Here is a 27,657-nt window from a genome sequence, read left to right on the forward strand (position 1 = left end):
TAAAAGGCAAGGTTTTTCTTTTTATTTAATACACTCTAATCAAATAGTAACAGCAGTAAATAAACACTTTGAAAAAAACAGGCAGGTATCCCCCTATATCTGGAAGAGAATTAAGTCAAAATATTCTACATTGTAGAAGGGAGACAACCGCTGATGTCCATGGTTAGACAATTCAAGGACAACTGGAAAATTTCTACAGCCATTTCCAAAAAGTCAATGGCAACAGGTGGGGGACACAGCTACTTGAAAGGATCAAATGTCCGTATCTACATAGTTTTGTTTTCAGGGATTGAGTTGCACCTGTAGAGCACTACATTCTTGTCTTTAGCCTTAAAGGAAAAGATCAAGTCTTTTCCAAGTGCACCAGTTTGAAATAGTTCTGAGATAAGGCTCCCTTAAAACAGATTATACTACAGTACTCATTCACATGAGAGAGTTCATACATGTAGTAAAAAGTCAAATACAGGATTTCATGGTCATTTTTTTGGTTGATTCGGTTAATTGCATAAAATGAAGGATAAATACTCAACAAGCATATCTGTTTAACAAAACTCCTAGGTACATCAAGAATGCAAAAAGAGAAAACGGCCTAATGGAGACTCTGACCACCGTGCATCTAAAATTGAAGCTAAGCCTGTGTCAGCTGGGGTTCCTTCCACTGCTTCCGTGCTCCTGCATCCCCTTCTCTCCTTGCTACTGGGGCGTGGAACTTTGACCTACTAGAGAGGAACCTCAGAAAGGTGAGGTTTTCTAAGAAAACGTTCCTTTCAGCCTTTACTCGGGACACTAGATTCTAATGGAAAAGGATTAATGGGTGGGTCTTGGTCAGCCTTTAGGAAGGTCAGCATCACTCCCGTGAAAATCTCTGGGGGAACTTTAAATACCTAGCTACCTCGGCACCCATGTAAATTAGATGGACTTCAGCTGTTTGGAGAATCCCAAGGAGTTATCCAGAGCACTCACTCAAGTTTTGGTTCTCTTTGACATAGCTGCATTCGGAGAGACTCTAGACGAGGCAAGGTTAGAAAGACAGAAAACACTTACACCTGGAATTTATACTCTTCCAAGTAATCTTTTAGTCTCGTTGGTAAAGGAAGTCCCCAGATGGTACCGGTACATTTGTTAATGGTGAGTCTACAGAGATGTTGGAGCGGTCGCACGGCTGTGTAGAGAGGTTTGGTCAGGTAAAGGTGGACGGTGCCGTTCCGGGGGGCTTCCGGGCCCGTACGCTTATCCTTGCACATCTGAACATAGTAGTCGATCAGATGAACCACACTGTCAAATTGTTTAAGCTTGGACTTGACACATATGATAGAGTCCAATCTGAATTTCCCATCTTGGTATTCAATTCGCAGATTAGTTGGTCCAGCTGATGTCTTAACAGATATTGTTAGTAGGTAGTCTGAATGCGAGCTATCTCTAATCAAGAAAGTTCCTTCGGGTGCCTCTTTTAATTTCTCTTTGGCTTCATTAACAGTCATACTTCCCCAGTACCAACCTGGGGTTTTTGTTCGAAAAGAAAAAGGAGAGAGGGTGAAATAGTTATTACAAGGAATTTTTTTAAAAATAGGGTCAATACTCGGCAACAGTTTCTCTAGCTCTAAGTAGAAATGGATGAGGGAAAGTTTCCCAGAGACTAACATTTGGGGGAGAAATTTAATGAGAAGGCGGGTCCATTTTACCTCATGAACCCACACTGAGAGTCCGTTTTCGGTTTTAACAAGTTAGCTTTCTGTAGCTGTTCCTTACATTCTCTAAACATTTTTCTCCTCACGAAACAAAACATTTGCAATGATGACAAAGCAGGATGCTTCTAGCACTATCCAAGTGAAATCAAAGTAACTTCGAAATAAATCAGAAGTTAGAAATAAAAGTCATGCCCTTACAAAAGTGGAAGGCCCGATTCCAGTAATTCCGACAGGGTAAAAACTGAAAGAACTTTTTGGAAGGTTGGTGTCCACCGCCCCCTCTCCCCGTATCTGTTCTGGGCTGCATCTCCGTCCAAAGCCTCTGGAAAGCACGGCTATTTACGTCTTTTCAAAGTGCAGACCCCGTACGACAGCTTCTGCTTGTTGCTTTGATTAAAACTGCCTTACCAGGCATTGAGAAATGAGGGAAACCCCAACTGATAATTAGTACTTCAAGTTTACAATCTGCAACTCTTTCTCGGACTTTGCCCTGATCCAAATCACAACCGTCGGTCGGTCTCCCCAGCATTCTCGATTTGATCTGCCTGCGCCACCCCAGGGTCCACCCCGCTTTCAACAGGGACTTCGAGACACTCTGCATACGAATTCTGACAGTGTGCTCCCCACCGCCGCCCCCAGAAAACTGCTCAGATACTTGCAATCCCCCGGCCCCCCGCGGTGGGAAAGCCGGTGGTCGCACTCAAAGACCGGAACTGCAGGTGACTTTTCCCTATTCCCTGGGCCACCAGAACTTCAACTTTGCCCCAAACGGAAGCTCTGAGGATCCAGATTTTGAAAGCTTGCGTGGTTTCCCAGATTTTTTTTTTCTTTCAGACCCGAGCGAGCCCCGCAAAGCGCAGGACTGCCCTTGAAACCAGCAACTGTTTGGGCGAGCAGCCGCTGAAGGCCGCGCTCTGCGCAGTGGCTCCGCCGGCCGCTTTCCTCCCAGTTCTACCGCAGCCGCCGGCACGGCAATCTGTCGGTCCTTGGAACTTGGCCGCCAAGTTCCGGAGCAGCCGCGGCTGCTCGGCTCGGGAGCCGGATGCAGCTGGAGCGGCGGGCAGCGCAGCGCCCACTCGCCGCCCTTGCTCCCCGCGGAAAGGGAGGCGCCTGGCACTTTCTCCCGCCTGGGTTCAAGCCCGTGCACCGACCCCGGAGCGGTCGCGACAACAAAGGTGCCAGAGCCCTATGAGGCTATTTCCAAGAAGCCCTTCTCGAGGTCTGCCCTCCCCTAGGCCTCCGAGTCCCTCGAGAACCACTTTTCTTTCGCATTCCCTAGGACCCAGGGGCGTTGCGTGCATCCTCTCCGCGATCCCCTGACCCGAAGCGGGAACGGGAACCGAGGAGCCCTAGTTCCATCCCATTCTTTGCCCCCATCGCGGCCCCGCTTCCAAGCCGCGCTTCCCGCCGACAAAGCCTGCAACCGCGTCTTTGGGGAAGCACCCCCCTCACACGCGTGGAGGCTGATCGGCTCCCTACCTGTTTGACTGAGCTCCCGTAGGGCCTTCGCCAAACGCGCTGCTTCGGGGGACGGCTCCTCCGCGGATCCCGCGGTCCCCCACTGGCTCTGCGTCCCTTCCGCGCCATTCCCGGAGGGCTCGAGGCACCGCAGGGTCATGGGAGAGGGATCAGCGCGGCAAAGACAGGTGGCCACCGCGATGGGGTCAGAGGGGGCAGGCGTCCTTCTTGGAAGTCAGTGTCTGCGGGGTATCCGAAATGGTGTAGGGGGAGGGGATGGGGTGCTTGGGGTTCTTCCTCCCCAGGTTCCAGTGGACGGATGGCAAAGTCCCCCGCAGGCGCGGTCACCCAGGGTTTGCCTGCAAAAAGAAAGTATGGGGTTGGGTCAGTCCAAATTGGACCCCTGCGGCTGGGGTGTGGGTGGGGAAATAAGAGACGTGGAAAATCCCGGGGACTCCTCCGCCTCTATGCTCCTGCACCATTTAACCCCAAGCATCCAGGGACTGCCCCGGCCCAGCTGTAGAGAAAGGACAGAGAGCAGGGATCCAAGACGCAGGAGTTGCGGAGGGAGGGAGGGTAGGGAGGGACAGGATGAGGGTGGGGAACAGGGTGTCTTCCAGCCCAGGGATACTGGCCGAAATCGCAGACCAGCAGAGCAGAGTCACCTGTGGGTAAGGTAGTAAATACGCCCCAGTCAAGGACAAGCAGAAAAACTGTAAAGGAAAGAACAGGAGACATCCCCAAATTTGCACTCCTGTATCTCACACTCTGTACAGCCCAGGGGCTCCGGGACGAAGCACCCTGAGCCGCCAACCCTCGGCGCCAAGGTGCGGAAGCTGCCGCACCCCCGCCCGGAGGCTGCCTCGCTGCCCCTCCACCAGCTTACCAGCGCCCGCGTGGGGCGGAGGTGGGGGGCGCCGCCACGCGCAGTGGCGGCCGCTCTCTGGGCCGGGAGGCGGCGGCTGCTATAGCTGCCGCCGCCGCGGGCGCTGTCGAGGAATCGACCCAAGCGCTCAGCCCTCGCGGGGGCTCGGAACAGAAACCCCGGCGGGGGCAGAACAGGCGGCGGGGAGCGCCGCTGGGAGTGTAAGACCACGATCGCCGAGCCCTAACCTCGGCCTCGGCCTCGGCCGCCGCCTCCACACCAGGCAGCCTCCCCAGCGGACATGGGGCGGGGGACCCGGGAGGGGCCCGGGAGAGGAGGGGTGTCTGCCCGAGTTTCCCCTGTTGACTTTTAATTTGGGAGCGAGATGCCTGGGGATGCGCTCTGCGGCAGCCAAGAGTTCTCTGCGCAGAGAGCAAACAAAAGCGCCGGGGATCATCGCCTGGAACCCCCGAGCTCCGAAATCCCCCACCCTGGGCAGCTGCTGGCTTTCCCTCCGGCGGCGACCAAGGGGGTGGGAAGAAGAGAGGGAGGAGGAAGGAGCTAGGGCGGGAGGCAGGCGGGCGGGGAGGAGCGGCAGATCAGGTTATTAGGAGGATTATTAATTTGGATGGCAGTTTGGAGCAGGGGAGGAAACTCCGGAGACTTCCCGACGCCTAGAAGGAGCCTAAGAACGTAGGCAGTAGCGCCCGGCCGCGAGACAGAGCCGCGGCTCCGACTGCGTCCCCGGCGGTTTGCAACTGCGGAAGCCCAGGCCGCCCGGCGCTCGCGGCCGCGCCCCGGTGCCCTCCCCGGCGACCCTCCTTGGAGAAGAGCCTTCGGGCTCCCCGGACCAGTACCTGCCGCCAGCCCCTGGCCGAACTCCTCCAGCACCCCGGCTGCTGGCGCAGGGGATCCTGAGGCAGTGCGTGCGGGGCTCCGGGGCGCACTGTCCGCGGCCCGCGCAGCGCCGGTAGCGGCGGGCGCGGAGGCTCATGCTTCAGGGGAAACCCAAGGCCCGCGAGCCGCGGTGGAGGCGGCAAGACATGGCAAGAGTTAAACGTCTGTCCTCGGAACGGGTGTGCGCGCGACTTCCCAGCCCCCGCGCGCCTCCCTTGCTCCCCGCCTCCCTGCGGGGTCCGCGCTCTTCTTGCGCCCCGCCCGGCGGCTGCGGAGGCCGCTTTCCAGGAACTTTCCAGGAATCCACCTCACGTGATCGCGGCCCCCGCTTCTGCTTTAAAGAGGCGCCGGCGCTAATGCGCAAGCTGCAGGGAAGGCGGGCTCAGAGCGGTCGGTGCGGGGCCAGGCGGCGTGGCCGCCTGGGAGTCCGTCCGCCTTCACCGCACAGCTTCCAGTGCTCGCAGGCGCACAGGAGGAGCGTCCCTGCCACCGCCGTCCCCACTTCGGCGTCCGGAGCCTGCACCCCTATCCCCCGCCGTGCCTGCTGTGCGCTGGGGTCTGAGGACCCAGACCTCCACCGCCCCCGCGGGGCTCTGCCTCTCCCACCCTCTCCGCGCCTTCTCGACGCGCCCCTCCCGGCTGCACATTTTGTGAGCGCGGGGTGGGTGGTCCCTGACAACGGCCCCTCTCGCTTTACAGCACAGTCGTGGAGTTGGAGAGGCCCCTTTCTAGGCACTCGTGCTCGCGGGGGAGCGGCCCGGAGGCGGCACCCTTGCCCAGGTCCTAGAAGGCGGCGAGCGGGTGGAAAGCGGCGCCTCCTTAAGCAGCTCTAGCGGCTCTCAGTCTCCTCCCCCAGGCGCTGCCACTCGCCGGCTCCCGCACCAGCCCCGCCGGGCTCCTCCCCCTCCCCTGCTCCTGCTTCTCCGCGCCGCTCCACGGTCTCCTTCCGGCTGGCCGCGCCGCTCACCTGCACTGGCTGCTGAGGGGGGCGCCCTTACCTGCGCGCCCCGGGGGTGCTGGGCGGCTCGCCTCGGTGCCTGCCGTCCCGAGACCTCTTGCCTCGGTGATTTCCCGCCGCCCTGGCGCCCAGGGGCTGGGAATTCGGAAAGAAGATCCCGTCACTTCCCTGCGCGGAGACCCTCACCTCCTCCCACCCGCTGGGAGGCCACCTGGCCTCAGTTGGAACTCCGCTCCTTGCCGGCATGCCCTTCTCAAAATGTGACCTACTTTAAATATGACCTACTTTTTGGAAACCATTAACACTCAAGGGAAAACCGGATCCAAATTTTCGATAACCATTTTTCTTTGAAATACTATTCTATTGCATCAGCGCTCAAAAGCTTGAAAGGTCAATGGCCACTTTGAGTTGTAGCAGGGGCTGTGGGGAAGTTGGGCGAGGAAGGGGGAGGAGCCGTTGGGGGAGGCGCGGCTCACAAACTGTGCCTGGTGCCCCCCCTGCTGGCCCTAGGAGGGAACGTAAACCAGCTTCCTGCCTTCCGGGGCCGGGAGTCAGGGAGAAATTTTCTCAACAATTTTCCAGCTTTTGAGTAAATAACTAAGCAAATGGTAGGCAGGTGAGCCAAGAACTGAGGGGGCATGTCTCAGCTAACGAAGGGCTTTGTCGACGATAGAATCATGTTTTGTTTTTTTAGAGACTTCCACGTGGAGGGCAGAGCTAATTCAACCCTAGTTAAAACTCCCTATATAGTAGCTGAATGATTCTGCCCAAGTCATTTTAACTGTCTTTGGACCCTCGGCCTTTTCTATAAAAAATGAGTCCAGTCCTGGCTCAGGGACTGGGATGAATGAATGAACAAATCAGATTCCATGTAGAGTTTGTGTATAGACTGTGGCCCCCCGGAATCTTTAAGAACTACTAGTCATCTACTAGGGTTCACTGTATTCTAAATTATACCATATGGCTTCTATTCCTTTCTAGAGAATCCCACACGAAGGATGTACATTTTACAAAGATAAATTTCTACTTAATTGTCAGTTGAAATGAATCTGCCAGCAACCCTCCTTAATGGGCTTTCCTGTTGCCTCCTAACCTGCGTTATTCCCTCTTTTGCACACACCGTTCCCTCTTCCTGGCATGCCCTTCCCCAGATTGGGTGTGTGGCCAGCTCTCATCATTTAGGTCCCGGCTCAAAGTATACCTCCACAGACAGTCATCGTCCACAAAAATTACAGTGAGCACAATGCCAGGTATAAGGGCCCCAAACTGTGTAGCAAAGTAAGATTTTGACTTTTGTTTCTGAAATGTCTCCAGCCATGTCCAGCATTTTGTTGGCCTTTCTAATCCCCGATAAACACATAGGGGAGCCTCTTAGGAAAATATTTATGGGATCATGTTTAAGTGAGAAAAAGTAGAATATGAAATTGTATCTATGCTATGCTTACAACTTCCTACGATTATGTAGGCCTGTGGGCAAAAGCAGAAGGAAATGTGGAGAAATGAAAGCAGCTGTTTTTAGGGTGGCAGGATATGGGCGAACTTTTAAATTTGGATTTCCTAATGCTTTTCCGGTATTTTTTTTTTTTTTAAGATTTTATTTATTTGACAGCACAAGCAGGGGGAGCAGGAGAGAGAGAAATAGGCTCCCTGCTGAGCAGGGAGTCGGATGTGGGGCTCCATCTCAGGACTCGGGGATTATGACCTGAGCCAAAGGCAGAAGCCTCACCGACTGAGCCACCTAGATGCCCCCTTTTCCAGTATTTCTGATACAGTTATCATTTTCCAAAGCTACATATGGATCAGTGTCTTCAATGACTCGAAGGGAGCAGAGTATAGTTTGTAGAGCTTAGGACCCCAGTCCTGATGGCTCTCTCTCCTGAGCTCCCAGACCGGCCACTCAGCATTGCCTTCCAAGTATCTAATAGACATCCCCAGTCTAACGTGTCCCAAACTGAGACCTGATGATTTCTTAAAACAACCCTCCCCCCTTTAAGACAAAAACAAAAGCAATTCCTCCTTCATTTCCCCCCATCTCTGAGAAATGTCATTTTTAGACTTCAGTTGCTCTGGCTAAAAGCCTTCAAGTGATCCTTGACTGCTCTTTCCCCACAGCCCACATCCCACGTGTTGGCCAGTCCTTCAGCTCTGATGTCCCAATGAACCCAGAACTGAAGCCCTTGCCACATTTTCAGCATACACGGGCCCAAGCCTGGCTCACCAGTCTCAGCCCAGCTGGCGGCTACAACCTCTTGCTGGCACCCTTGTCCCTCCCTTGTCAGTCTTCCTGACAGAGTAGTGAGAATCATCCTGTTTAAACCAAACCATGGCATGTCCATCCTCTGCTCCAATCCAAATGGCTACATCACCCCAGAGTGAATAACAAAATCCGAGGAGCCACTCACAACATCCTACAAGATCTGGTTCCATTTACCTCCCTGATCTCGTCCCCTCCTGCTCTGTTCCTTAATCGCTGCTTAAGACGTAGTGGACTCCTTGCCGTTCCCAAGACAGACTGCCCTTGCTCTTTCCTCGAAGCCTTCTGTGCTGCCTCCCTGACCCAGCACGCTCTTCCTTCAGACAGCCGCATGGTTTGCTCCCTCACTTCCTCAGACCTCTATTCAGGGCCACCTTAGTGAGACCTTGCCTGCCCACCCTATTCAGAATCGACCTGCTGCCTCCACACACCTTTCTCTCTCTTCGCTGTTCCAGTTTTCTCCTTAATGCTGATCACTATCTAACCTAGCTTATATCTTATTTACTGGTCTGGTTTCCTGTCTTTCTCCTGCACTAGAATGTGAGTTTCGTGAGGACAAGTATTTGGATTTGCACTGTTCCCAGCTATGGCTCAGCACCTTGAACAGTCCCCAGCATGTGGTAACCATTCCATGTGGCCACTGGATGAGCCAGTAGCTGGGTGGATAGTGCTTTAGCAGGTGGCTTTCAAGCTGCACTGCCCAGGCATGGGTCCTCACTCTGCCACCACTTGCTACATGAGTGAACTTAGGCAAATCAGTCAGCATTTTATGGAGATAATACTGGCACTTATGGGGCACCTGGGTGGTTCAGTCATTAAGCATCTGCTTTCAGCTCAAGTCATGATCCCAGGGTCCTGGGATCAAGTTGTCACCATCGCTTTGGGCTCCCTGCTCTGCGGGGGAACCTGCTTCTCCTTCTCCCACTCCCCCTGCTTGTGTTCCCTCTCTCGCTGTGTCTCTGTCAAAAAAAATAAAATCTTAAAAAAAATACTGGAACTTACCTTATAGGGCCGTGGTGACAATAGAATATGATCACTATACCTCATTATCTGTAGCTCTGTAAATCTCTATCTCATCTCTGTTCTGTTCAGTGGGGCAGATGCCTGGCTGCAGTGGGGAACCATCATTCTACTTGAAGAGGGAAGGGAGGGTGATTTTCACAAAGCTGGAGAGTTCCTTCTGTTGTCCCCATTGGATAATTGCTGAGGCTCGAACATCTCGGCGTGCCAACCTCAGACTGGCTGTCCTTGGTGTGCAATGCAGATGTTCTGGTACAGGAGTTGGCAAACGCTCTACACTGAGCTTTTGCTGAGCTGCAGAGAGTTTTTTTAGTTCTTGTCTTAGGAGTGGGGGAGCTACAGGATGATCACTGCCACCATCTCTTCCTTTTAAACTTGGCCAGGTCGCCATCACCACCACAACCACCACCACACATCCCCCACCCTCACGAATCCCGGCAGTTCTGGAACCTACGCCTCTAGAGAGCAGGTTAGCCAACAGAAGTAACTAATTCCCCTGGACATGGGGTTTCTTGCCAGAATCACAGCCTAAGCAGGTTATTTTCTTAGGATTTGATATAAGTGCTGCAAGAGGAATGATCCCTCCCTTCTGAGATGATGGGGAGTAATGACCATGGAAGCCAACTTTTCTGCCGCATGGAAGCCCATCAAAGAATGGAAGCAGCAGAGAGGAAAGCAGGGCTCAGGTTTGAGGGAGAGGAAGTGATTCCTGAGTACTTGACTCCAATATGCCTGGGGCAGCCCCACCCTTGGCCTTCTCAGATACCGAAGCTAATGAGTTAATTTTGCCCTACCTTGTGTGATTTGGGTTGCTGTAACTTGTAATCAAAGATGCTCTTGTGGGGTGTGGTGAGTTGGATGGGGAGGAATCCATGGTAGGGAATGGGAAGAGAATTGAGAAGGAGAGCCGTCATCTACGTGATGAACATCTCTTACTTCTCTTCTGGTGCTTCTCAGTACCAATTCCCTTTTACAATGTCCTGCTTGCTCGAGCCCCATAACGGAGGACATTTCCTGGTGTCCTGGCTGGCTTCAGTGTTCTGGGTCAGGGACTGCAAGAGGGAAAAGCCAGGAAGATGGCTTTCCCCTAGACTTCTAGGACCCAGGAGCTTGGGAGATGGCCATGCCCTTCATCTTTCTATGCACAGAAGTTGAGGGGAATCATTATTCTAGGATAATAGCTTTTAGCATAAGGTCAGAGATCTCTCAGAAATTCTAGTAAAGTCTATGGACAAGAATGGGTCATATTTGATCCTTCAGACTGTTAGGATTGGTAAGCCAAGATTCTTTTTTTAAATGAATCAAATTAAAATTCTGGAGATTTCACCCCCAAAGTGATCCAGATTTGAGGGAGATCCATTCTCTCAAGGCGGTGATCAGCTGAAGCGGGGTTGTGGCTGCCCCTATTAAAGGCTCATTCACCATAGCCTTCCTGTTTACCACAGTCCTCACCATCCCTTGTTGGCTTCCCAACACTAAACATTATTTGTCATCTGTCATCACCTTTGCACTGCTGTCTCTCTTATGGTGAAGAACTACTTCTTGAGACCCAAGTCTCTACCCAAAGCAGGGAAATAAAAGATCCAAAAGACTGGATATTTCAAGACCAATCAGAGAGACCTTATTTCTCCAAGAAAGTGAAATACATTCTGGTGTGTCTCATAAGCCAAGGGTGGCCATGTTGTCATACCTGACCCATTTCATTCTTTTGCATGCCTATGTGCATACAGGCTCCACCCAAGACTCTCTCTGCAGAAAAATGTTCTGGAAGCACAGATTCAGGGGATCAATGGACAATCTGAAGGCTGACTGTGAATCCTGAGGGTCCTCTTGACCTCAGGTGAGAACCCTATCCTAAGGGTGATGGCTGCCATAGATATCCTGCTCCAGAGAGAAAGTCTGCCTTCCTCATGGTAGGGATTCTCTTTATTGCAACTGGTCTATATAGTCAGAAGATCATCTATTATGGGACACCTGGGTGGCTCAGTCGGTTAAGCATCTGCCTTCAGCTCGGGTCATGGTCTTGGGGTCCTGGGATCGAGTTCCACGTTGGGGGGCGGGGGGGTCCCTGCTCAGCAGGGAGCCTGCTTCTCCCTCTCCCTCTGCTGCTCCACCAGCTGGTGTGCTCACTCTCTCTTTCTAACAAATAAATAAAATCTTAAAAAAAAAACCATCAATTATAAGATGGATTCCAGAAAGGACATTATTTCAGTAGTGCAGAATCATTTTCTTCATCTACTTTCTTCTCCCTCACAATGCTCTAATCCTCTGACTTCTTCGTTTCTCAAACACACCAAGCCTAAGCCAGGGCCTTTGTACTTGTTCTCTCTGAAATGTTCTTTCCCCGAAATTCACATGGAATCGCTCCCTCACTTTGTTCAGGTCTTACACAGAGACGCCTCCCCTTTCTTATCAGTGACCATTTCTTTCTCCTGCTTTGTTTTTCATTTCAGCACCTACTACTACCAGACATGATAATGGTTTTTATTTGTCATTTGTTTCATGTCTCTCTCCCCTTGGAATATAAGCAGGGACTTTGTCTATAAAATCACTACTGGGGACGCCTGGGTGGCTCAGTTGGTTGGACAACTGCCTTCGGCTCAGGTCATGATCCTGGAGTCAGGGGATAGAATCCCGCATCGAACTCCCAGCTCCATGGGGAGTCTGCTTCTCTCTCTGACCTTCTCCTCGTTCATGCTCTCATCTCACTGTCTCTCTCTCAAGTAAATAAATAAAAAAAATAAAAATAAATAAATAAATATATATATATATATAAAATCACTACTGTGTTCCCAGTGCCTAAAGAACCTTCTGGCCCCTAGTAGTATAAAATTATTGAATGAATGAATGAATTGAATGCATCTACAAGTAAGGAAACTGAAATGCTTCTACTCCCTTCTTTCTGGCCTGGGTGCCTGGAATCCTCATCTTCCACACCTAGATGTGCTTCTCACCCTAAACTGTGGTTTTGCCTTTTGCCTCTGGTCTGCTACCAAGGGGAACTTAGCTGTTTTAGAACTTCTCCTCAATGTCCTGGAGTCTGAAGTCACAACTATTGTACTCAGTAGACAGCACGTGAGGGACTCACCCACTAATGAAACATTCATGAGGACTTAAATGTTCCAGGCCTTGGGACAAACATAATTCAGCCCACTCTTAAGAGTGTCTCCATTTAGTGAGAGAGACGCTGCTGATCATTCATTCTAACAAAGGGTTAAAAGTCATGGCGAAAAGCACACACTGGTTTTGCAAACAGCTGGGAAGGAAGCACCACTGCAAACCGCCTTGGAAAGTCCAGAAAGGCATCACAGGAGAGGGGATCTGGATCAAGTCCCTTAACTTCTCTGGATTCTTGTTTTCCCACGAAAAATGTGGATTCCATGACCATTAGGTTTCCTTCTCATTCAAATCACCCTCCAAGCCCTGTTCCACGACCTCCCGAAGAGCAACTGTCAGGTGTCATTAGACCCAAGCCTGGGCGGCTTAGATATATTTGATTTTCCAGAGAAGTTCACAAAGGTCAGGGCCTGGAATGATGATGTGGTAAGTGGAGCAGTCCGAAGAAATACCTGTTAGTAAATAACAAACACAGCTTCTGGCTTAGTCATGGAATTCTGAGAAGCACCAGCCCCCAGTGAACCAGTCCGGGGATTGGCAGTCACGGATGAGACTAACTTTAACCTAAGGCATGTGGCAACCCGGAATAACACAAATAGTCACCACCACCGGGAGCCACAGGACAACCTCCATATACGTTCCACATTGAAAGGCCAGGGTGCTCACCTAGCACATTCAAATCACAACGGTCATGCCCCAGATAATGGAAACCAATGTAAAATCTTTGATTCCCCTGTATATGATGGCTTAAATCTCTCTTCACCAATATATTATAGCCTATACCCGATTTTATTCTTAAAACACTTAGTGGTTAAAAAAAAAATGCCAGTGTGCATGTGAATAAATAAAGCCACAGTAGATGAAATAGGTTGTTCTGTACTTATAAACAAACCGTCCTTAGGAAAACAGTATAGGGTTTAATATGAACAAAGAAAACACTTTAAATGGAAAAGGAGCTTGGAGGGTAAGTTACTTTTTAAATAGGTCCTTCAAATCATTTAAAGTGCTATTCCAACAAATGTGTCTGTAATATTTTCAAAGGTTATTTACAGTATTTGAACAAAAGCAAGTGATAAAGAGTCAAGGGGGAAGGTTAGTTTCCTTTGTTTTGGAAAATATAAATATATAAAGCTATCAGAATATATAAAGAAGATAATATATGAACGACCCATTTGGATATATTCCAGGAAGGTCAGGTTTGTAACAATGAAGAAATTGTTACACTTTAGTATGTGCCAATAACTCTAAAATAAACACAAAAATGAAGTCTCATTTCTTATAAAATTAATTTTTTTTTTTTTAAATAACTCTGGAAACATCGTGCTGGAAAGTCCTGTCATTTTCCCTTTGGCTTTTCCAGTGTTGCTGAGAAGGCTTTTATTTCAAAATCTCCTTTTTTCTTCCCTCCCATTTTTAAAAAATTTATTTAACACAGAGAGAGATCACAAGTAGGCAGAGAGGCAGGCGGGGGCAGGCGGGGGCAGGTGGGGACAGGTGGGGGCAGGTGGGGGAAGAGGCTCCCTGCTGAGCAGAGAGCCCAACGTGGGACTTGATCCTTGGACCCTGAGACCATGACCTGAGTTGAAGGCAGAGGCTTAACCCACTGAGCCACCCAGGTGCCCCTTCCCTCCCATTTTTAAAACCAATACTTAAAAGAGGCAAATTTGTCTCACAATGTCATCAGATAAATCCTTGTCTTTCATGACATAGTCTTAGTAGCCCAAAGTCTACCATGCTTTCTGTTGTGCCACTAGCACCTAGTTTCCCCTGCCCCACACTCATTATCAAGCAGATTAGTTCTATTGTAGTCTGTTGATTCTGGTCATTTAATAGGCACAAATAAAGATGGGATAATGATGATGATATAATAAATAAAGATGGTGTGAATAAATAAATATCACTGATAACAGCTGGGAAATCAGAAGACAGTTATGACAATGTCTCACACAAAGATAGTTGCTACAACAGAATAAAACATTAAATCCTGCTTAAAAAATGCATAATTTGTATAGTCCTATCTCTATTTAAGAAATAGATTACAGATTCAGAAAGCTTCACTGGTAAATTTTATCAAATGCTAAGAGATAATACCTATTCTTCAAAAAATTTTCTTAATAAGTAAACATGGGCATTTCACAATTCCTTCCAGGAAGCCAGCATCTTTCTAGATATCAAAGAGAGATAAGATGGCAAAGAAAACTATAGGCTAATATCTCTCAAAAGCACAATCATAAAATATTAGCAAATTGAATCAGAATATATAAAGAAGATAATATATGAATGACCCATTTGGATATATTCCAGGAAGTTCAGGCTGGTTCAACACTCAAAATCAGCCAGTAATTCACAAACACAACAGACTAAAATAGTAAAATCATATAGTTATTTTAATATATGAAAAAAAGCATTTATAAAAGTCAACATACATCCATCACAAAAAAAAAATTCAACAAACTTAGAAGGAAACTTCCTCAATCTGACAAACTTTATCTACAAAAGAAAAACCCAGCTAACACCACTCATAATGGTAATAGATTAAATGCTTTCCTCCTAAGATTGGGAACAATACGAGAATGTCCATTCTTACAACTTCTTTTCACTATTGTGATGGAGATACTGGCCTGTGCATTAGGACAAGAAAATAAATAAAAGTATATAGATTGTAAAGGAAGAAGTAAAAATGTCTTCAGTTACAAACAGCATAATCATCTACATAGAAAATTCTAAGGGATCAAAAGTACAAATTGTTACTACAATAAATATGTGAGTTTAGCTAGGCTTCAGGATACAAGGTCAGTACAAAAAATAAATCATTTTTCTATTCATTAGCAACAAACTATTGGAAATAGAAAATGTTAAAAAGGTTTTTAAAAAAGGTTTAAAAGCATGGAATAGTTAGAGATAAATGTAATCAAATATGTGCAAGAATGGTACATGAAAAAGAAAAAAAAATTTTTTAAGATTTTATTTATTTATTTGTCAGAGAGAGAGAGAGAACAAGAGAGCGAGCACAAGCAGGGAGAACAGCAGGCAGAGGAAGAAGCAGGTTCCCTGCCGAGCAAGGAGCCCAGTGTAGGACTGGATCCTGAGACCCTGAGGTCATGGCCTGGGACGAAGGTGGATGCTTAATGACTGAGCCACCCAGGCATACCGAAAAAGAAAAATTTTAATGCTGAAAAAAGTTAAGGAAAACTAAGCAAATGAAAAGAGGCCATCTCATGGATGGGAAGGGTTGATACTGTGAAGCTGTCATTCTCCCTAAATTAATCTATAGCTACAACACAATCCTAAACAAAACCTCAACAACCTTTTTGGTTGTGTTGTAGAAATCAACAAACTGATTCTATAGGAAATGCAAAGGACCTAGAAATCATTTTTGAGAAAGAATAACAAAGGTAGAAGATTCACTCTGATTTGATGATTTCTTTTTCTTTTCTTTTTTTTTTTTTTAAGATTTCATTTATTTGTTTGAGAAAGAGAGAGAGAACGCACAAGCAGGGGGAGCAGCAGAGGGATACTCAGAATCAGGCTCTCTGCTGAGCACAGAGCCCAATGCAAGGCTTAATCCTGGGCCCCGGGATCATGACTTGAGCTCAAGGCAGAGACTTAATTGACTGAGCCACCCAGGAGCCCCTTGAAGATTTATTCTAAAGCTATAGTAATCAAGACAGAGTAGTACCGACCTAAAGATGGTGATACAGATCAGGGAAACAGACTAGAGTCCAGAAATAGATCCACCAAAATATAGTCAACAGATTTTGAACAAGTAATTTGATGAAGAAAGGATCATTTTTCAATGGTGCAGGAACAATTGGGACATCCGTACACCAGAAAAATGAACCCTTACTTCAAACCATACACACACCTTAATTTTAAATGGATCATAGACCTAAATGAAAGAGGCAAAATTATAAAGCTTCTGAGAAAATACTGGAGAAACTCTTGTTACCTTGGGTCAGGCAAAGTTTTCTTAGATAGGACACAAATATCACAAAAGGTAAAAAAAAAAAAAAAAAGAAAAAGAAAGAAAGAAAATTGATACATTAGGACTTCATCAAAATGAAAAATTTCTGCTCTTCAAAAGATAATGTGAGTATTTCTCAATAAAGCTGTTTTTTTTTTAAAGATTTTATTTATTTATTTGACAGAGATCACAAGTAGGCAGAGAGGCAGGCAGAGAGAGAGAGGAGGAAGCAGGCTCCCCGCTGAGCAGAGAGCTCGATGCGGGACTCGATCCCAGGACCCTGAGATCATGACCTGAGCCGAAGGCAGCGGCTTAACCCACTGAGCCACCCAGGCGCCCTCAATAAAGCTGTTTTAAAAAGACAATCTTAAGAAAATTTTTAGGGATGCCTGGGTGGCTTAGTCAGTTATGCATTTGCCTTCCACTCAGGGATTTTGGGACAGGGCCCCGCATCTGGCTCCCTGCTCAGTGGGGGCATCTGCTTCTCCCTCTGCTCGCTGCTCCCCTGCGTGGGCTCATGCGCTCTCTCGCTCACTTTCTCTCTCTTTCAAATAAATAAGACCTTTAAAAAAAGGAAAAAGAAAAATTTTTTAAACTACAGACTAGGGAAACTATTAGAAAATTCTGTATCTGATAGTAGACATTCTAGATACAAGAATACTCATAAAGAACCTTTACAACTCAAGAAGAAAATATAAAAATCCAACTAAAATATGGTCAAAATATTTAAATAGACACTTTCATCACAGAATATCTATATATAAACAACAAATTAGTTATTAAAAGATGCTAATTTGAATTTAGAGAAATCTAAATTAAAACATGATAAAATGCCATTGTGCACGCACTAGAACGTCTAAAATTTAAAAGATTGACATTACCAAACACTGGCCGGCATACGAAGCAACTCAGACTCTCAGATTGCTGGTGAGAAGGGGAAATGGCAAAACCACTTGAAAATAGCTTAGTGGTTTCTTATAAAATCAAACATACACTGCTTCTGTTTAACAACAATATTACCCCCAGGTATTTATGCAAGAGAAATGATTTCATATGTCCACACAAAGGCCCGTACATGAATGTTCATAACAATCTTAGTCATAATAGCTATAGACTGGAAACAACCCAAATGCTCAGTAACAGGTAAATAAGTTAAAAAATTGTACTACATCCAGACTGTAAAATAATATTCAGCAATTTAAAAAAATTTTGAAAAGAGAGGAAACTACCAACACATGCAACAATTTGAATTAATCTCAAGAGGGGTATGTTAAGTATGAGAAGCCAGGCACAAAAGGCTAGATATTATAAGATTCCATTTACATGACTTTTTGGAAAACAGATTAGATGTTGCCAGGAAATGGGAATGGATGAGGAGACTGACCACAAAGAGCATGGGGAGACTTTTGAATTTGGTAGAAAGATTTTACATCTTGAACAAGGCAGCAATTACATGACTGTATACAAGTCATGTAATTGACAATTTGTCATGTAATTGACAAAATTTATTGAACAATACACTCTAAAGGTGTAAATTTTATTTTATGTAAATTATTCCCTAATAACTCTGACTCTTAAAAAGGTAAAACTGAAGAATAACTAACTTGGAGAGGAACAAAAAGGGAGGAAATGCTGAATTTTGGACATTATTCAGTCTAAGAAGTCAATGTACCTGGAAGATTCCATCATTGAATAACCTTCCTTTCCTCGAACCCACATTTTGGAACCGGTACAGTGCTCACCCTAGAAAGACAAATAAGAAAGGTTAAGAGTGATTTTTTTTTTAATCCCTACTACTTAAAGATCTTAACACATATCCTCAACCCCCACCTTAATTCAAGTGATTCAAGAAAGAGAATAGTTCAGGATCAGTGAAATTACAGATAAGAAAAGATACTGATTTACCTTTAGTACAAAAACAGATTAAAAATAGCACTCTTGGGTGCCTGGGTGGCTCAGGGGTTAAAGCCTCTGCCTTTGGCTCAAGTCATGATCCCAGGGTCCTGGGATGGAGCCCCTGCATTGGGTTCTCTGCTCAGCAGGGAGCCTGCTTCCCCCTCCTCTCTCTGCCTGCCCCTCTGCCTACTTGTGATCTCTGTGTGTTAAATAAATAAATAAAATCTTTTTAAAAAAATAGCACTCTTAATAGATCTTGATTGCTATAACCACAAAAAAGAAATAACATTACAGGACACGAGTGGTAATCATGTTGCAATATATAAATGTATGAAATCAATCTGTGGTTTATCCTAAACTTACACAATGTTATATGTCAATTATATCTCAATTTTAAGAAATAAAAATAAACAGATTAAAAAAAAATACCACTCCTACATTCTTCCCATTGCAAGGACCTTTTCTTATCTGTCATTTCACTGGCCTCTTCATTCTTCAGGTCTCAGCTAAGTCATTGTTTCCTTTGGGAAGCCTTCGGTAACCACCCAGGCCTGGGGCCCCCTCTGAATGTTCCCGGGGCATCTCAGCTTCTGGGTAAGTGAACACCCACCACTTCATTGTAATTGCTTGTTTTCCCCCACTAGTCTTATATTCCATAAACCAAAGACCTTATCTTACCTGTCTTATTCACTGTAGTAACTGTACTAGTAGTATCAGTAATAGCAGAATAGTAGTAATAAGAATATGGGCTAATGTTTATCAGAAGAATACCTGTTAATATATAAAGTACCTAAGGGTTTTGCTGTATTAACCGATTTTTTAAATTTTTTTAAAGATTTTTTTTAATCTCATGTCTACACCTAACACGGGGCTCAAACCCATAACCCTGAGATCAAGAGTTACACGCTCCACCAACTGAGCCAGCCAGGTGCCCCTGATACAGGAACTCCATCTAGACTTCACAGTTACAGGTAGAGCCTATTATTCAAGGTAGGTCCTGTTATTATCACATTTCACTGATGAGGAAGCTAAAATATAGAGAACCAAGGGACTCGCTTGAGGTGGACATTCTAAGAAGGGTGTTGATAAACAACAACTGCCGTTTACTGTTGTTTACTGCTCCCTAGTTCCTAGCACGGGGCCCAGCAGAGAAAAGATGTTCCCTAAATGCTTGCAGAATTGATTTGAGGTGAGGAGGTTGTAGTTGAGCAGGCAGCTCCTATCTGGCAGAGAGGAGAGAGAGGGCAGGCAGGCAATCTTGCAAACACCGTGTACCTACACCAGGCTTATGTGCAGGGACACAATGGTGAAAACACTCTCCAGCAAAGCTGTCCCAACGCCTGAATGGGCTCCATTCTGTCAGAGAAGCTCCAGAAAGATTTCTAGGTATGATTCATTTTATTTCCAGGAGCCATGCTCTAGATACATCCCTAAAATCCCCCTTCCTGGGACGCCTGGGTGGCTCAGTTGGTTAAGCAGCTGCCTTCGGCTCAGGTCATGATCCCAGCGTGCTGGGATCGAGTCCCACATCGGGCTCCTTGCTCGGCGGGGAGCCTGCTTCTCCCTCTCCCTCTGCCTCTGCCTGTCATTCTGTCTGTCTGTGCTCGCTCTCTCCCCCTCTCTCTCTCTGATAAATAAATAAAATCTTAAAAAAAAAAAAAATCCCCCTTCCTGATGGATCTCCTTTCCCTGTGCTGACAGGTGCCCTGGGAGTCCTCCTACTTCCCCCTAAAATGACTCCATACCCCCCATCTCACCCCTTCTTTCAGGGGCTCTCTCTTGAGTGCATGTTATGTGACTTTCCTGGACAGCTGCTGAGGAGAGGACACACCACTGTGACTAACAGCGGTGCCCCAGATGGGGGCTGTTCACTCTGCACGGGAGTGTCTCTTGTGTCTTGTGCTTTTGGAAGCCAAAATCTGATCTTGTTGAAAGAAAGTGGCATGTTTCCACTCACTCCTGTTGGAACAGGACAGAGGGGTGGTGAGAATTCGATGTCTTCTTTGTCCTTCTCTGAATAACTAACTCCAGGAGTCCAAACCCTGCTTCTTTGCTGAGTGGCCATAAGCACTTTATTTAACTCTCTGAGTCTCAGTGTCTTTGTTTCTGATGTAGGGATAATTCTCCCACGTAAGAAGGTCGTGGGGAGGTAAATAAGATGGTACGTGTGATGGTGATAATACAATTTATAAATAATACAATACCATTTATTTCTTCATATATTGTAAAGCTTGAGCCCAAAAGTCATAGCACCTGACAAAGAGTAGGTGCTCAATAAACGGTTATGTTTTTGTTTTTGTCTTAGTTTCCTATAAAGATGGTAGTCTCACCCCCAAACCAAAACTTCATTTTAAATTTCATTTTGGGCTGTATTTTTCATCTTAGAAGCCCTCCAGATGTTCTCCCTCAGATACTCCCAGGTAGCCACCATGTCAATTCTGCCCTAAGTACTTTTCCATTGCATCACTGTGATGGCTGATCTTAGATATCGATGTGACTGGGCAGAGAAACACCCAGATACCAGAGAAAACATTCTTCCTTGGTGTGTCTGTGAGGGTATTTCCCAAAGAGATGAGTATGAGTAGACCAAGTGAAGGACCACTGTCCTCCTCTCCCATGTGGTTGGGCATTGTCTAATCCGTTGAGGGCCCAAATAGAACCAAAAAGCAGAGGAAGGAAGAAATTGTTCTCTGCCTCCACTAGGATGTCTATCGTCCACCCTTGGGCATCACACTCTTCATTCTCAACTCATCCTAGCACTTAGAACCATCACATATCCCAACACCTTTCCTTAGGCCTTTGGACTTGGACTGAATTAAACCATTGGCTTTCCTAGTTCTCCAGCTTATAGACAGCAGAGGATGAGACTTCCCAGCCTCCATAATCCTATCAACGTGTATGAGTATATATATATACATACACACACACACACATATATATATATATCTTCTATTGGTATGGTTTCTCTGGAGAATCCTGGCTAATACAATCACCTATGTCTTACTGGAATCTTCAGGCAGGAGCTCCTAGGATGATTGTTTCAAGGAATCTCTTTTATTTGGGGAGGCAGGGGAGAACTACTGTCTGAACGACAGCCTCCTGATGTCAGTGGATCAATTCCCATCTCCTGGGAACTTCGGCCAACAGTTTCCTATCTTCCTTGGAATGCAACTTTGCAATCAGTGCTGTGTATTCTGTCCAGAACCCCTTTCCCCAGCAGGTCTATCCAGCCCATGACTTCGGCAAAGATTGGCTGCTACAAGCTTACTGCTGTACCCTTCCCTGCACGGTTACCCTTGACCCATGGGAGCCACCTTGCCCAGAAATATTAGGGAGGTTAGTCTCCCTCCGGGCAGCCCATAGCCAGTGGCTAGCTGATATGGGACATAAAGTTTCATTCCTCTTACCTCAAGTTGGAACAACTTTGTGAGGCTGCATGGCATTTTCTGGCTCCACTTCTGACACCGAATATAAGGTTTTTCCCAACACGAACCCATTCTCCAATACCAACTGGGTGTCCGCAGCTCAATTCAATTCTAATACTATCTATACCTGGACTTAGTTAGCATGAGATCCTACAAGTTAAGGGGCTCAGTCTCACAGGACTGCCTCCACTTCAGATGCCAGCAGCAAGTGGGGCCTCCAGGTGACCAGCACTTCTGCCTAATGGGTGACAGATTGCCGGGGGGGGGGGGGTCCCCACGATGCTCCCCACCTGGGTTCAATAATTTACTAGAACAATTCATAGAACTTGAGAAAGGGCTCCACTTACTATTCTAGATTATTATAAAAAATACGAACCAACAGCGAGAGGCACAGAGGGTGAGAAGTGAAATGATCCCAAGAGTGGGAGCCTCTGGGGCGAAGGGGCATGCCCCCCTTCCGGCATGGAGATGTGCTCCCCACCCCGGAAACTCGTCCAACACCATGGTCCAGGGGTTCCGCGGAGGTTTTATTCTGTCCGCATGGCTGATTCAATCACTGGTCACTGGGGACCGACGTCCATCTTCTGCCCCGTGCCTTCCCGGGCAGTGGGGGGAGCAGGGCCGAAAGTTCTAAGCCTCTTGTTGTGTGGGGGCCTTTTCTGTTGACCAGCTCCCAACCTGAAGCTCGCTAGGCCCCCACAGAGCTCGTCTCATTGGCAGACAAAAGATAATCATTTCTCAAGGTCCCAGGAGAGCTGTACCAGGTGTACACTTTGACAGTATCACAGGAAGCAAGCGTCCTTGTGAGATCCTGGCTCTAACCTAGGACACGCCCGGAGCTTTCCACTCCTCACAGGTATTCGTGCGTTCTTGGTGGGAACTTTGGTGCTCCTTGGGATCGAATCCGCATCTAATTTATCCTGGCCTCCCTGTAACACCATCACCATGCCTTACACACAGGCTGTTGTCAAAATATGTTGTGGAAAGACTATTTCGTATTTTGAAATCGCTTACACAGCTGGGCAGAACTGTGAAGTGGCTGACTTCTTTTCTCTAATTTCCATTCTGCACCTCCACCCCCAAAACTGGGTGCACGAACAGCGCGATTCTCCGACAGGAGGACGAGGGCAAAGGGCTTCTATATGCGACTGGGGAACAGGCAGGTGCGGCTGACCCTCCAGCCGGTTCCGTCGGAGGCCAGAGAGACACAGCAGCTTGATGCCTCGAGTGGTTCCATTCTTTCCGGCTTTTCTGCCCAATCAAGTTAAATAGTCCCTAAGAGTAAATAAATGTGGCAAAGATAAAACAAATATTTTTTTCCAATCGGATTGGTTCGTTCCTTGTGGGTTCAGATGAGGAAGAACCAGAATGTTTTGATTAAAGCAGCTGTTGCCATGAAATGATTTGCTTGTTTACTAGTGGGCTGTCTTACTTCTTGTCATTATCTCCCAAAGTGGGAATTCTTGGTATTATTGAGTGGACAGCTCGGAATAGGAAAATGACAAGGTTCCTTAACCTAATGTTCCGACCATGTTACAAAGTAAAAACACTGACTCCAAGGCAAATCCAAGGCTATGTGATTGCAGAGTAGGGAAAAAAGAGAGGCATGCAGGCTCTCCGTGTCCCATGTACGAGTCTTTCCTGATTGTGTGTTTCTGACAACTTAGTTTTCCACTTTCCTTTCTTTTTATATATCATATGTGCATCTCCCCCAGAGGCTACCATGACTTGGCTTCCCACAGGAGAAGACGCGGTGTTGTTCCAGTGATTCCCACAGTATGGTTGGCCATGGTTCAGCCTAAAAGGTCTTCATGGTCCCATGAGGAGCCACGGACTGTATGGTGGTGGTGGTTTCGTTATTCACCATCTAGAGCGATGGGGACCCTGGAGGGCTGCAAATGCTGATGTTGACAGAAAACATTTATTGGATCTGCCAGCATTGTTCTAGGACTTTCGGTGTATTAACTGATTAATGCCTCATCACAACTCTGTGAGGGAGGTAACTTTAACGTCATCATCTTACACACGAAAATACTGAGCCTGGTAGATGTTAAATAACTTGCCCAAGCAGAGAAGTTCTAGGTGACAGAGCCAACTTGGACCCCACATATTGTGGCTCTAGACCCAAGGGTTACAAATCACTACACATACTGCCTAGTAGTGTTAGTCCTAATAGCAACTGATCACATTTGAGTCTTAATCGTAGGCCAGCCACAATGCTTGGTCATATGTATTAACATCAATCCTCATAAAAACTCGATCAGATAGATAGGTATCATCCTCTTTTTACTGAGGCACAGAGAGGTTAAGTAACTCTCCTAGGGTTACCCAACGAGGAAGTGAAGGAACCAGGTTTCATCTGCTCTGGTCTACTTGTTTGCCTGCCTGGCCTTAATTCCCCCATGCCGTGAGGCCTGTTCCTGGTTTCTCAGGATTAGGATACAGACCCTTCTGGAGTGCTATTCCACCTGCCACCGAAAACCTCCCCTTCTCACTCTTGTATCACATATTCTGGGGGGAGTCCCACTCAACAACCCTGGCTCAAAGGATGGGGTTGGGACTTTACTGGAATTCCTGGAACAAAGGGGCCCCCCTCATCCCCCAAATTGCTGATGGCAGCTCATCTGCCCTGAAGATGGCAGGGCCGCTCCCAGAGCTCTCGGAGCCCTTTCTGTAGGGGCTGTTTGAGATGCCAACGATCCTCCCTGCTGCCGGGAGGTAGCTAGCTGCTGGGCTCACCTTTGCCAGAAAGTCCTAAAAAACGAGGTCTCTTCTTCCTGCTGCTTCTTCAGGGAGCTACTCTCTGGAACTTCCAATCTCCAAAACACAGAGACTGCTAGAATAAGATCTCTTTCATGCTACCCAGCTGAGCCCTGCTCAGTACTTTGTTTAGTCTTTGCTGGCTTGATTTGAGCGTCAGGATTGAACACCAATGTTCAGCATTTTGACCTCTCTAGCCTCTTCTTTGTCATCCTCAGCATCCCGAAAGTTTAAAAAAAAAAAAAATGCAGGAAAACATCTGTTTGCTAGGATCCACCTGAAGGGCTTGTTATTAGTTGGGCTTCTGCTGTGAGACTGTTATCTAACAATGACTCCAAAATCTCTGTGGCATATCGGAAGCATTTCTTTTTCTTCCTCCCAGGTCTGTAGGGCTGCTGGGACAGCTCTGTGTTGGGCCACAGATTGGGATCGGGTCCACTCAACATTTCTCTCATTTTCCTTGGACCAGAAGGTGCCCAGGACAGTTCTCCTCATGGTGGAGGGCCAGACAAGAGGCTAAGCCAAACTACAGGAGCACGTTTAAAGTCTCTGCTCAGCTCACGTCCACTCATGTATTCCATTGGCCAAAGCAAGTCATATGCCAAGTCCGACACCAGTGAATGGGGGACATATACTCTGATCCCTCCAGTGGGGGGCACTGTAGAGCAACATGGAAAGACTGGATGCATTCTAAGGGGGAGGGGGAAGAATTGGACCAATCCAATCCTATCACTGACACCCTCCGTTTTGATAGAGAAAAGTACATTAAAAGGCCATTTCAAGGATATCTGCAAAAATTTTCTGAAAGCTTTTTCCAGAAGTTACCAGGATTAGTAAGATTTCTTTCTAAATTTATGGTCCCAGAGAGCAAGGATTAGTGCTCAGAATGGCGACCTTTAGACCTATAGATTCCAAGATGATCCCAAATCCAATTATAATAACCATGTTCTTTCATTCATTCAACAATGTTTATCGGGTCCTCTTACAGTTCTAGGTTTTAGAGGTAAACCCATGAACTACCCATAAACCAGCACTGTCTTCATTGTGTTTACACGGTGCCATACTTCCTGTTATTTGCCCACAGGGCAGATGACTTGCATGTACAGCTGTTAAGGGGAAATCAGACGCAGACACAGGTAACAGAGTGTGCCATGGATAACGTGGGGTGTGGTGCCACACGCAAATCCCAGCAGTCAGCAGCAACGCCATGCAACCCAATCTCTCCTTTCAAGGAAACAGATCAGAATGCAAGAGAGTAAGAGCGATACTGTCGGAGAGCTCATCTTAAACCCACTCTGCATTGTAAAGATAATAAATCTTTCACAACTTGGCTATTTTAGATATTGCTCTCATCTCTACAGTGACAAAAAGACAGAGATCCACTTCAGAAAGGTTTTCAACCGTAAAGACTGAAGTCAAAGAGCAAATTGAGTTTCTGGTTAACATCTCCCAGGGGGCTCTGCAAGTATTGCAAGAAATGCCACTCTGGGACAGCTCCAGCGGAGCCCCAGCCCCATCCTTCGAGAGAGCTGCTTCCTCTGCTATTGCTCAGAGGAGTGGAAAGATGTCAGATGGTTGATTTGCTTGAAAGACCGGAACAGGTGTAGTTCATCCTTAAGCAGCAGGGATCCTGCCCTGAGAGGGAACCAGCTCTTTTTCTCATGGGCTCGCTTTACAAAGATGTGTGCCCTTGGGCCCAAGACGCTGACTCACCCTCCCACTCCAAACCAGACTCTGTTTCCAAGCAAGCCCAGCTGGTGTAAGCGTGTTAACACCATGTGCAGATGCCTCCCTGAGACACAAGGTACGACCGGCTCTGTCATACTTGTTCCCCCATGCTTTGGACACGTAGTTCTCAGACCTTAGCGGGCATCAGGACCACCTGGAGGGCTTCCTAACCACAGACATAGAGTTTGGGACCCATTAGGGCTGGGGGGGGGGGTCCTCAAATTTCACTTCTCTAGTAAAGTTCCCAGACCCTGTCTGCTGCCCGTCTGGTACCAGCCTTTGAGAAGTACTGCTTTAGGGCATTGCCTCTGGTCCTGAAAGGCTACCTGTCCTCAGAGCTGAGAATGTTCCCAAACAGACGCTAGTTCTCCTGCTTCTGACCTGCCCGACTTCAACTTCCCTCAATTCCCATTCACTCCTCAACTCCCTCTGCTAGTCCCCTTACCCCCACACTCCACGGAAAGTGTTCTTGCCAAAGTGGAAAAATGATACGCCTGCTGCCACATTTCACGGACAAGGGACATCATGCTTGGGCGTCTCACTGGTTGCGTCACAAGTCAGCGCGTTCAAATTGAACCCAGCACCTTCCTCCCTACTGTGTTCGTCTTGATGTTTGACACTGCTCCGACGCCTCGGTTCCCTTCCTTCTGATGAGCATTCCTCTTCGTCACAGCAGCTGCCCTTCCCAGTTAGCACAGTTCAGCTGTGACTTTCAAGTCAACCCTTGATTTGGGACTTCTGGCCTCCACAGCTGTGACACAACACATTTCTGTTGTTTAAAGCACCCCTCCCTCTCCCTCAGCTTGTGGTAATTTGTTATAGAAGCCATAGGAAACTAATACATCCTGCTTCCATTATAACAGGGCGATGGGGGGTGACAGGGGACCCCTGCTTAGGAGATTTCACCTAAGACAAAGAAAGTAGGAAATTTTAAAACTTTCTCGGGACAGGTCGGGTCTTGAAAAATAGCCCATTCGCCAGCCTATCCAATATGAAGATAGTCGCCATTTTGGCACAGATTCTTAAGTAGGACTATCTGTCTCTTAGACCAGTACTATTTTTCTGGTAACTTGAAGTTGTAGGGCATTCTCTCTCTGGTAGGCAGGAAACAGGCTTTCTTTGTGGAATAAATTAAGAAAAATTTCTAGTTTCACTGAACATCTCCTTTCCCAGAAAGTTTAAGATTAATTTTCTTTGTAATTTCTGATAGTAAGTACTGATAACAAATTTCCTTACCAGCTTTTGTAACCCCAATGCTGTCATAGAACTTCCATTGCTGTGGGAAATTATTCTGCTACATGGCTGTGATGACATCAGCCTCTACGAGGGAGAGAAGAGAAACAACAGGAAATTTGGCTGTTAACTGATAGATGAAGGAGGAACTACTTTTTAAGTAAGTTCCCTTAACTAAGCAGCACTCTCAATTACTTGGCTTTATTTATTCAACCTATTTGTTTCCATTAAATCCCTTGAAGTGTAAGTTCCTAGTCAGAAAATCAGGGCATAGACTGCAGAGCCCATCACTTTGGGGCCCTAGGTCATACCTCATGTCAGGCATGAGCAGAGGGGCTAAGAAAGACCCAGCACAGGGCAAGGAGATAATTTTTTTTTAAGATTTAATTAATGT

The 27,657-nt window shown here is 46.9% G+C and overlaps 1 protein-coding gene across 6 annotated transcripts; it reads right to left on the reverse strand.

The window, feature by feature from the left end:
- SOCS2 (suppressor of cytokine signaling 2) lies at positions 1 to 27,350 on the reverse strand. Of its 6 annotated transcripts, XM_082739326.1 has the most exons (4): positions 27,267 to 27,350; positions 17,894 to 17,964; positions 3,168 to 3,505; positions 1 to 1,498 (listed from the first exon to the last, which is right to left on the reverse strand). In XM_082739326.1, exons 3-4 carry the CDS (start codon positions 3,304 to 3,306, stop codon positions 1,041 to 1,043), a joined length of 597 nt encoding a protein of 198 aa, XP_082595452.1. In that variant the 5' UTR covers positions 3,307 to 3,505; positions 17,894 to 17,964; positions 27,267 to 27,350; the 3' UTR covers positions 1 to 1,040. The 6 variants fall into 6 exon arrangements, with proteins under 6 accessions (XP_082595452.1, XP_082595451.1, XP_082595449.1 ...); XM_082739325.1 differs by lacking the exons at positions 17,894 to 17,964; positions 27,267 to 27,350 and adding an exon at positions 5,907 to 6,266; XM_082739323.1 differs by lacking the exons at positions 17,894 to 17,964; positions 27,267 to 27,350 and adding an exon at positions 5,876 to 6,265.
- Positions 27,351 to 27,657: the final 307 nt, after the last annotated feature.

The sequence above is a fragment of the Mustela nivalis genome, assembly GCF_964662115.1.
Source record: "Mustela nivalis genome assembly, chromosome: 7".
NCBI classification, from domain to species: Eukaryota; Metazoa; Chordata; class Mammalia; order Carnivora; family Mustelidae; genus Mustela; species Mustela nivalis.

What these genes read in the sequence shown, in the direction of transcription:
- SOCS2 (XM_082739326.1), bottom strand. Translation starts at nt 3,306, where the DNA reads ATGACCCTGCGGTGCCTCGAGCCCTCCGGGAATGGCGCGGAAGGGACG. An exon ending in ACGGGAGCTCAGTCAAACAG is followed by an intron (nt 1,499 to 3,167) that starts GTAGGGAGCCGA and finishes CAAAAACCCCAG; the next exon opens with GTTGGTACTGGGGAAGTATG.